The sequence below is a fragment of the Cylas formicarius genome, unplaced genomic scaffold, assembly GCF_029955315.1.
Source record: "Cylas formicarius isolate icCylForm1 unplaced genomic scaffold, icCylForm1.1 PGA_scaffold_4__25_contigs__length_36172078, whole genome shotgun sequence".
Taxonomy (NCBI): Eukaryota; Metazoa; Arthropoda; class Insecta; order Coleoptera; family Brentidae; genus Cylas; species Cylas formicarius.
In genome coordinates, this window is record NW_026844334.1 from 29147707 (window position 1) to 29158362 (window position 10656).

Below are 10656 nucleotides of genomic sequence, written 5' to 3' on the forward strand. Positions count from 1 at the left end.
TTGTAAATGTTGGCAGCAAGTTCTGGTTGCGGCAGCTTTTAAGAAAATTCAAGTTGCACAGCGAAATAACCCTCCTTTGCCTTAGTTTTTCATAACACTTGGTGGCTGTAAAGGTCTCCTTCCCGTAAAGGTGTATGATATTCTCACGTATTGATTCACGGATGGAAAAATGTGATGACACTATATTCCGGGATATCATCCGTTCGCTCGTTGAACTCCGACTGGAATCCTGCATCCGACTGGAATCCTGCAAATCTTGCATCCGACTGGAATCCTGCAGACGTTTCGCCAAAATCTCACTTGGCATCTTCAATGCTCGCGCTCCGAAAACACTTCGAACACTGGGAGGTTATCGGCGGTGCGTGTGGTATTTATACTCTGCGCCGGAGATGGTAACGGTGCTGCTTGTGCGTGGGGGGAGGTGGCTCCGCCCCCTGAATTGTCGCGTTGTTAATTTCGCCCGATCGTAGTTGCGATGTCCCCGTTGGCTGCTGCGCATCGCTCTGCTGTTTGATTATCGTTCTCCACGTGTTGGATAAATGCAGAGCGTCGTCTCTCGTATTGAGGTGTCCGGACTTTTCTATTTCGATGGCCTCTCGTATTATCCTAGTCCTAAAATCAGGAATATTAGCTATTTGTTTGCAAGTGGCGAAATCAATTTTATGGCCTGTCTGATGTTGGTGCTGAAACAAAGCCGATGTTGTTTGTTTGTTTCTTATGGCTAAACGATGTTCCTCGAGCCTGGCTGAAATCCTTCTGTTGGTCTGTCCCACATACGTCAGGCTGCACGATCCGCATGCTACACTGTATACTCCTTGGTTTTCCAGAGTAATTTTTTGTTTTGGGTTTCTTAGTATTGCTCCGATGGTATGGTCAGGTTTGTATGCCGTTGATATGTCGTGTTTCCGTAATATTCGGCCGATTTTGTCAGTAACCCCCTTGATGTATGGCAGGACAGCGATCGATCTTCGTTGGGTCTCGTCCTGCACTCTCTGCTGCGGCTGTTGTTGTTTATTGATTGCCTTGTTGATGGTGCGCCTTTGGTATCCGTTTTGTTGAAGACAGGTACTAATTTTCTTCAGTTCTTTATCTCTGTTCCTCTCGTTTGTGAGCCTGAAGGACCGAGCAATTAATGTATTTGCCACTGCCTGTATCTGTGATGGGTGGTGATGAGATTTAGCGTTCAGATATCTATTAGTGTGTGTTGGTTTTCTATAGACAGTGTGTTCCAAGTGTCCATCTTCGGTCCTTGTGATGTGCACATCTAAAAAGGGCAGACTGTTATCCTCTTCAAGTTCTATTGTAAATTGAATCCTTGGGTGAATGGAATTCAGATGATCTAGGAATTTCAAAAGCTCCTCCTTGCCAAAAGGCCATACAACAAATACGTCATCAACGTATCTTGTCCATAGTTTTGGCTTCAGATTTGCCTTCTCTATTGCTTTCTTTTCGAAGTAAATCATGAAGAGGTTGGCAATCACAGGTGAGAGAGATGATCCCATTGCTGCTCCATCTATTTGTCGGTAAATTTTCCCGTTGTGCATAAAGTAAGCGTTTTTCAGGCAATGTCTTGACAGATCCATTATGTATGGAGGAAGATCTTCGTTTTCTTCTATAAGCAAGAGTGCCTCTTCTACTGGAATACTCGGGTAGAGGGATTTGACATCGAAACTTGCCATAATGTCGTCCTTGTCCATCCTGAGAGAACCTAAAATCTGAGTGAAATGTTCTGAGTTTTTAACATAGGAATCTGCCTTTTCCACTATAGGCTGAAGTGCACTGGCCAGATGTTTTTCCAGCTTGCATAATGGTGAGTTAAAGGCGCTTACGATTGGACGCAGGGGAACCCCGTCCTTATGGATCTTTGGGAGCCCATAGAATTTTGGGCAACGACTCGATTTTTCCCTCGGAATAAGTTTCTTCTTTGTATCCTCGTTTATTGATGAATCGAGAATTTTGGACTTAGTTGTTTTCTCCAAATATGTCGTGGGATCTCTGGTGACTTGTTTGTATATTGGGTCGTTCAAAATATCCTCCAATTTTGCATTATAATCCGACGTATTCATGACGACAGTGGCATTTCCTTTGTCTGCTGGCATTATTAGAATGTTTTCGTTTTTGTTTAGATTCCTTAAGGCTTGCATTTCCTCTCTGCTTAAGTTTGGTTGCGGTGGTTTTGACTGTCTTAAGACTCTGGCGACATCTTGCCTAATTAACTCCGCATCTTGTTCGTCTATGGTGGAAAGACTTGCTTCGACGTTGGAAACGATCTCTTCGACGGGTACTCTTTTTGGAGCTATTGCGTAGTTAAATCCTTTATTCAGTACGCTGACTTCTGTATCGGAAAGATGGTATGGTGAAATATTATGAACTGTACTGCTTCGGTTTGTATTTGGCACTTGTCCGATAACCTCCCAGTGTTCGAAGTGTTTTCGGAGCGCGAGCATTGAAGATGCCAAGTGAGATTTTGGCGAAACGTCTGCAGGATTCCAGTCGGATGCAAGATTTGCAGGATTCCAGTCGGATGCAGGATTCCAGTCGGAGTTCAACGAGCGAACGGATGATATCCCGGAATATAGTGTCATCATATATATATATATATATATATATATATATATATATATATATATATATATATATATATATATATATATATATATATATATATATATATATATATATATATATATATATATATATATATATATATATATATATATATATATATATATATATATATATATATATATATATATATATATATATATATATATATATATATATATATATATATATATATATATATATATATATATATATATATATATATATATATATAGTGTTCGAAGTGTTTTCGGAGCGCGAGCATTGAAGATGCCAAGTGAGATTTTGGCGAAACGTCTGCAGGATTCCAGTCGGAGTTCAACGAGCGAACGGATGATATCCCGGAATATAGTGTAATCACATTTTTCCATCCGTGAATCAATACGTGAGAATATATATATATATATATATATATATATATATATATATATATATATATATATATATATATATATATATATATATATATATATATATATATATATATAATGTGTGAAAAGGAAGCATGGTATTGAAATTTTAAATTTCTGTATTATAGTTTCGGATTAGGATTTCATAATTTCTAGTAGAACTCTGGAATGGAAATGGCGGTGATGTAAATTGTTTAGTATATTTGACAATATTTATTTAGAAACGTTTTTGACAAACAAAAATATAGCCATAGGTTATCTCGCTCGGTTTTACGTGACAGTTGCATTTTTAGATCCTATAACACTTTGTGTTTAACCGACTTTTATGCGGGACACCTTGTCTAATTGAGATCTCTTGACGTTGACAGCCACCTCAGTCTCCACGAAGCAATGACGTTAAACAAACTGTTAGCGACAAGAAGAAGTTCTTCGAAAATGCAATGGAAGAGAGCCAAAAGCCAACCAAACAAGGTAGAACTTTGAAGGATTCTTTTGTTGAAATTGATTTTGAAATTTTTTACAGTAAAGGTGTTTAGTTATCTAAGCGCTGACGAATTGCAAAAATTAAAGGCCGAAGAGGATAAAAAGATTGCTAACTTGTCCACCGCCGAGTTGAGTTCGTTACAGAGCTTAAGTTATTCCGATTCAGAATCTGTGGACTCTCAACCAACGAGGTGAGTAGCTTCATTTCTAATATATTCTGCGTTTTCGCATTTGAACTTGCTAAGGTTTCGCCCATTATCCTGTTAGCTTTTTCAGAGCTTAAGAGAAACTGATTTGTATTCTGCTATGCACCTGCTTATATACTATTTGAAGGGGCGGTGCTAAAATGGGACAAAACCTGAGTCGCGGTTAAGATTGTTTAGACTTCTATGTTTCAAACGGATTTTTTTTTGTCTTTGATGGACAAGTAGTAAATATAGTTTTAACATTATATCTCTATTTTCTTTGGAAGGTTCTGTTGAAATCTGTAAACAAGAGAGTTGATAATAGATGATTTTTGGATGGATAGTAATGTGACAACACATTTAGTTATCGGTCTGTGTACGTATGTTCTCTGTTAACCCAATATTAGGTCTTATTTTCTATCAATAAAAATTAGAATTATTACTTCCTAATTTGTTAGCGTTTCCATAGTTTTCGTTTCAGATGGAAATTGTCAAAAGCTTCCATAAATTACAAGAAAAAAGATTTGATTCCAGTTTTAATGTATCTGAAATAATGTTGAGAGTTTCAGGAATAGAACCTGCAGCAAACAGGGACTCTTGGTCGAAGCAAACCAGAATATCGTTTGGATCTCATGTAGGGGTTTTTAATTGTTCAAAGAAATGAAAGCAATTAAGTACGAAACTGTTTTCGCTGCAAAGGGGTTTAATAGAGAAGCTAGATAATTTCCATAGAGAGTGGATTGGTTTGTGAATATTAAGGAGGCCCGTGGTCACGGATTCTAAAAGAGAATCTTTAATAGCAGAGTTAAGGTTGGGTTTCATAGATCACTTAGAATTGTTTTTAAGTTCGATCTGTAGGATTTTTTTCCTATATTCATGAAACTGAGTACGAATTTATCAGTTTTCCCAGTAAAGATATATAGAATCTAGATATTTTGCTAGAGAATAGGTTGGAGAACAAACGGTGCTAACAACAATAGGTCGCAGGGGTAATCTTTTTGAAATTGTGAGAATATTTTGAATTTTTCGCTGATAATCAGTTGTGTTCGTGACCACCGTAGCATTTGCTTCACCTGCTTTTAGAATTACTATGTCGGGAATAGATTTTAGAGATTTTAAAGGTGCTTTCAAGCTTTGGAATATTAGCTTTATTTGAAGGAGGAGCAATTTGGATCCGTTCAAGGTTAAATTTCTAAATTCTGTGAAATGACCTACGTAACATATGGTGAGACGATGATGAACACCCAAAAAATGAAACTCCTAACATTCCATAGTCAATATCGCCTCACCTTCATTTTTGTGTTCTAAAACGCACTTAAAATAAAGGTCAAAGAACTACCCTACAATGGCGTAATTTTCTGTTCATTGCGGAGTAACATAATGAAAGGGCATTTCTTACTAACCATATTGCTATTAGGGTAAAAAGATATATTTGTACTTGTATGGATTATGCGTAATGAAATAGTAGCGCGACATTTTGCTATTTGTTATGAAGCGAACATAATGGGTGAAAAATTGAATCAAAGTTTTCTTAGTGATGTATACTTTTTCATGTCCAAAATTCTTATTGCGTATGTGTTAATCCTTTGAAGACCGCAGCGATGGTGAGCACTTGGCAAACATTGTCTCAGTCAAGTTGTAAACTATGCGAATATTAATCGACTTTTTGCTCTTTGTTATAAAATATCATTACAGATCATCGAGCACCATGAGTACCGTACGGACAGCGAAAGCTGAGCGACGATTCCGCCAACGCATGCGCGAGGAGGGTCTTTTGACGGATGAAGATGAGAGTGGACTGTCTCCGGCCGAAGAAAGAACGTTGAGGGCCGAGAAGAGGGCCGCGTGGCGTGCCGCCCGGTTAAAGGTAACTTCTAGGAACATTTACACAGGTGGCGTTGTGTTTACCGCAGTTTATTTAAGTCTTTAGAGCAAGACGCGATGCAGGCCCAAATAGTCATCAAGTCGATGGTCGATATGGTGGGAGCCAGCGACGTTTCTGCTACTCCCGAGGTCGAGGGAAGTGAAGATTTGAAGGACGAGGTAACAAGTCATTATTGTTAATAGAGATTAAGTCGGGGAGTGTGTAATTGGAGTTTTAATAGGAAAAATCTATTTATGAACTAGATAGAGCAAAATCGATTTACTTGTCAAGGGCTCAATTCTTGAGAAACATGTAATGGACAAAATCGCATAGCACTTACCCGCAGAGGGTGTTTTTAAATTTTCAGTCTTGAAAAATTGCCCATATTTTTATTTATGAAAATATTCGATAAAAACATGTGGCCTACTCAGATTTTTTTTCTACAGTTCTGTTTTCCCATAAATTTATCGAAATTAAAATGAAATATTTGCCGGAAACATGTTCCGATCAGTTGACAACGTTGGGTTGTTTGATAGGCATAGCGTTTATAAAGATTTTCCTTATTCTCCGATTTATTAATATGGATTCAGCATCAGGGTGGGGTCCAGATTCACTAATTAGATTATACATATTAATAACACCCTGAATGTTTAATTTAGTTTGACCAGTGTCCGAGAGATGTGGTTTTGGTCACCAGGTGTTACTCCTAATATGGGTAGGAGGTAGTTTTATTGTGCTAGTGCTTTTTGGTAATTTTTGTTTGCACCCTGTACTCGCGGGAGGCGAGCCCGGCCGACGACGTTACGCGGAGCGAGATTATTATGTCACCGGGGTGGAGCATTATCTATGCAAACAAAGCACACTCACCCAAACGCTGTTAATAACGTTTTGCGATAGCAACTACGGGATCCCCGTCACGAATACGTTTCCGCCAGCGTGCCCGGAACGAATGGTTTCTTATCTCTCGATGCTAATCGCTGTTTGTTTTTGTTCGCAGCGAGACAATTGGGTCGCCCAGGTCGCGCATAATTAAATTATTTAAGATGCAGATCCAAAAACGTTATCAATAATTTTTCAAGATATAGACTAGTCGCCACACGGCACGTCCCAAATAGGCCGCTTACGCGAGCATAACGGCCGGGACGATATCGTCTGCAGGCACATCCGTTAGACTGATAAGAGGTGAGCTCACCTTTATCGGTCCCAGGTTTCTATTTCTATTTTATTATTTTTATTATATTATTATTTCGATTATTTTCTTACGATCTCCGACATATATTTACATCTCGATATAAATTCACAGCGTTAAAAACACGGTGTCTTTTTACATAAGCTGCTGCATAAGCTTTTACGTAGCTGCTATTATTGAAAACAATCATTTGCCATTCGCCGTGGTCGCCGGAACTGCCATCAAAGAAAACCAAACGGACTTTGTAATTTAGGTACTGAGCGGTGACGGTTGGCAACTTTGCTCCAAAAATTTGTAGCTTATCTTTACCGTTAACTATCATGGGATATAGTTGACTCCATTTTTCCGGCCAAACCCCACACAATTTTAAAACAAACGTACGCTTCGATCAATCCATTGTGTTTATTTACATAGAACATAGTTTGCACCACCGCTGTTAATAAAACTTATTGCGCACTTAACAAAGCCATGTTTCGCACTGTATTGAGGCGAATTAATGAACTACTTTTTATAACACTCAAACAAAGCGGACACTTATTTTGTGGAGGCACGGGTCCGTCGATATGAGTCCTACTTTCCAATCGATTATAGTGAATAAAACAAGGCAAATGAGTCTGCAGGTTGAAATTGTTTTTCTGCTTGTCGGATAACTTATGCCACATAACCAGCGAATCGTAGGATTTCACGTATTTGATAAGGTATTCCGCGGGTAGCATCAGCGTTGCTTATCGGACGATTCATCACTTTTGAGTTGAGAATTAATTTTGATTTGCGCGCTTTGTGTTAGTGTGTTTTATAGGTTGCCGGTCGAAATAAAATTGCAAATTTTAAAAGCACAACTTTTTATTATTTTCATATAAGAATTTTAGCATATAACTAATTCAATAATAATACAGAGTTTCGTAAGGCACACATACGTAATCTATCACTCATATGAAACGTGCACTGAGGTCAATCCAATTCAAATTTGAGCGGTATCAGCCAACTGTCGTCGAATTTTTCAATATTAACAATCAAAGGTCGGGATAGCTGTAGTTGTTGGATCTTCGAAGTCAAAAAGTCTGTTTTCGCTTGCCCTCTTAAGTATATAATGTCCGCTGTTTCAACCAACCACCTAATCAATTTGCTTCTTACAGCATCGATGTTCCGCACATGTAGAACCATACGTCTTTCCGATCCTCCAAACGGTCTTACTGGTCCTTTCCCAGTTATGCTTTTTAGAGCTTCAACTATGTATATAGCGTCGTTTGGTTTCCTTCTTGGCTCCTTCAGTTTGTCTTTCTTCTCGCGTCCTACTGGTGTTTGAATGTAGAGTTCAACATTGAGCTCATCTTCTATTAGTGCACATTCCACAAGGTCGTATTCTTTTTGCAGAAAGAGGGTAAGTTTATTTATAAGTTTTTTCTTCGCAATTTCTGCCATTTTCTTCGTTGAGTACTATAGTTCTAGCAGTCCATCCATATCTATTTTTGCCTCTTCTATTCCAACAAGCAATATATACTTATCTTGGGGTTCTTCTATTTCATCTAATTGTACTCTACTACTAGACTCGATGTAAGCAATCTTCTGTGGTTCAGGATTGTTTTCCATGGCCAATCTCTTAATTTCCGGTACGTTCTCTGTAACCTTGCGGATAGTTTTAGACTTTCCTACGGTTTTTGGGTCCAGATATACTGCCAAGTCATTTAGAGTTGCAACTTGCTCTAGGCTTTTCGTGCTAATATATGTATGAGAGAAACAAGACTCGTTCCACTCTTGATTGAAAATTTTCTTTAACGTCTCCACGTCTATTCCTGTGCCGCACATTGTTTGAAGTTTTTGCCTCGTCATGTACTCCTTCTCTACGTCATTTGCGACTGTTTGTGTTTCCACAGTCCGGGTATCTATTTCAACAGTCTCTATTGCTATCTCTCTTGTCGTTGTCGGTTTTCTAACAGCTTTGATTTCTTGGTTTGCTTGGGAGTCTTGATTATAAGACATTTCATATTCTCTTTTGTTCAGTAAGCTTCTCAAAACCTCTTGCATTTCGTATCCTGATAATTGTTCTGTCAGTCTTAAAAGTTTAGCCGCTATTTCTCGAATCTCCTTTTTCGTTTGCAGTGCAATGCAATGCCTTAGCTTCTTCACCAAGCATGTACGTAATATTTAAGATTCTTGTGCTAATCTCTTGAGTGTTGCTCTTCGGATGCATTTTCTTAATCGGTAGTGTTGGCATAGGTTCTACCCTTCTCCTTTTATTTTTCGATTGGCTCTCCAAAAATGGTGGACTCAGATCAGGTAAGGACAAGGTTCTCATCTTCGGTGGAGTTCTAGCAACCAACGATCTCTTCTCAAAAGGATTAACTCCGGTCGTTCCAGTAGCAGTATCCGGTAACCCAGCCTGGTTACCCGCTGGGATCACGTAGCGGTCGCATGCTGATGGTCGGGAGGAGCCCGCTCTCCCACTCTCTTCTCCGACCAGTACTGGGGTATCCCTCCCCTGCACCGTAAATTTATCCATGCTAGGTTCAGCCGTCTACCATGTTTAAAATTGTGTTTGGTTTATTTAAGTGACCTTCTCTAGACAGACTGCCTTCACTACGGCATTGAGCTCCATCCACCCATTTAAGCCGCCCGCTTCGGATCAGACGCTTCGTCTTTCTGGTTTTGGCTCGCCCCGGCTATTTAATTTCACCGGTACCACCCATATCTGGGAGGCGTTCCACCTATCCACCACCTGGGAAGGCGCCCGGTATGGGACCAGCAACCCACTCGGGATATGCAACCCACTCGGGGTATGCTCATGTACGTCTCGAAATCCGCTAGTCCCAAAAAGTATTCCTTATTGTCGTCTAAATAAATTGGCGCATTGAAATCGGCGGATAATATAGAAGTTTTCCCACTTATGGAAATCATAGTGAACATTACGAACCTAAATTAATCACTGCCGCTTAATTTTAACGGCATATTATTATATAGAAATTTTAGTGACAGATGCCCGCAATTGTAAGAACTAGACTTTTGTTTGGTTTCATAAGTATAATATATGCTTACATTTCCGTTAGAATTAAGATATGTAACTAATTCTAAAGGCGGTTTCAAATTTCCGTAACCATCAAAGTAGAAAGCCTTAGTGTTGTTCTTTATGTAGCTGACCCAATGAGTTCCTTTGTTTTTCTCGCTATCCATAACAATTCCGCATTCTCTAATTTTAATTTTTCGCGGTAAATTATTACGTATAAAAACGCTCTCAAATGTGGAATTTGTAGTATTCTTGCATATTTCTCTAGATATAAATTTGATAAAGCTCCTCGGGGTAAATTTGTTTGGACTTTTCTTTTCTCTTTTGATTGTTTTTCTCCTTCGATACAGCATTGCCCTTATAGAGTTTAATATAAAGACATTTTCCTTCTCCTCTACCGCTTTTAAACGGTTTTACGTGTAGTCCTTTGCCTTGAGCTCCCATAGCTCTGTTATGACGTTCTTGTTCTACCAACTATTTGGCCGGTTTAGCGTCGTTTACTGCTTTCGCGATACCTGCCGCTCCTCCGCCTAGTGCCCCGAGTGCTCCCAGTATCGGTAGTAAAAGAGGTAAAAATCCGCCAATTTTATTAGGTGTTTTTATAATACGCTTTTTTTTTGCTCGCTTTCATTTTGCCTGCTTTTTTAACGCCCATTCCCAATTTTCGCTTTTCTTTCATTACACCTATTATGCCTAAAGCGGCTGCTTTTGCTTCAAACGAATAGTCCTTTGCTTTAACCCTCTGCCAAGCTTTATCCTGTAAGATCTTGTCTGCTCCGTGTCTCCTAGTTAAATCGTTAGACTGAGATAATGCTCTATCGTGCTCTTTACAAGCAGTGTCTAAGGAATTTATGCCAGAATCACCTCTATTTATTCTCTTTTGTAAATGGGTACCCGACCCGCAGAATTGGTAACCAGGA

At 39.0% G+C, this 10656-nt stretch overlaps 1 protein-coding gene across 8 annotated transcripts in view; it reads left to right on the forward strand.

The window, feature by feature from the left end:
• Positions 1 to 10656, forward strand: part of LOC132700465 (protein lap4) — a gene marked incomplete at its 3' end in the record, with an annotated part of 233088 nt that overhangs the window by 180836 nt on the left and 41596 nt on the right. For all 8 annotated transcript variants that reach the window (XM_060667806.1, XM_060667811.1, XM_060667813.1 and 5 more), the window contains 4 exon segments: positions 3383 to 3485; positions 3538 to 3688; positions 5378 to 5549; positions 5606 to 5725. In XM_060667806.1, coding sequence (XP_060523789.1) covers positions 3383 to 3485; positions 3538 to 3688; positions 5378 to 5549; positions 5606 to 5725 — 546 coding nt within the window.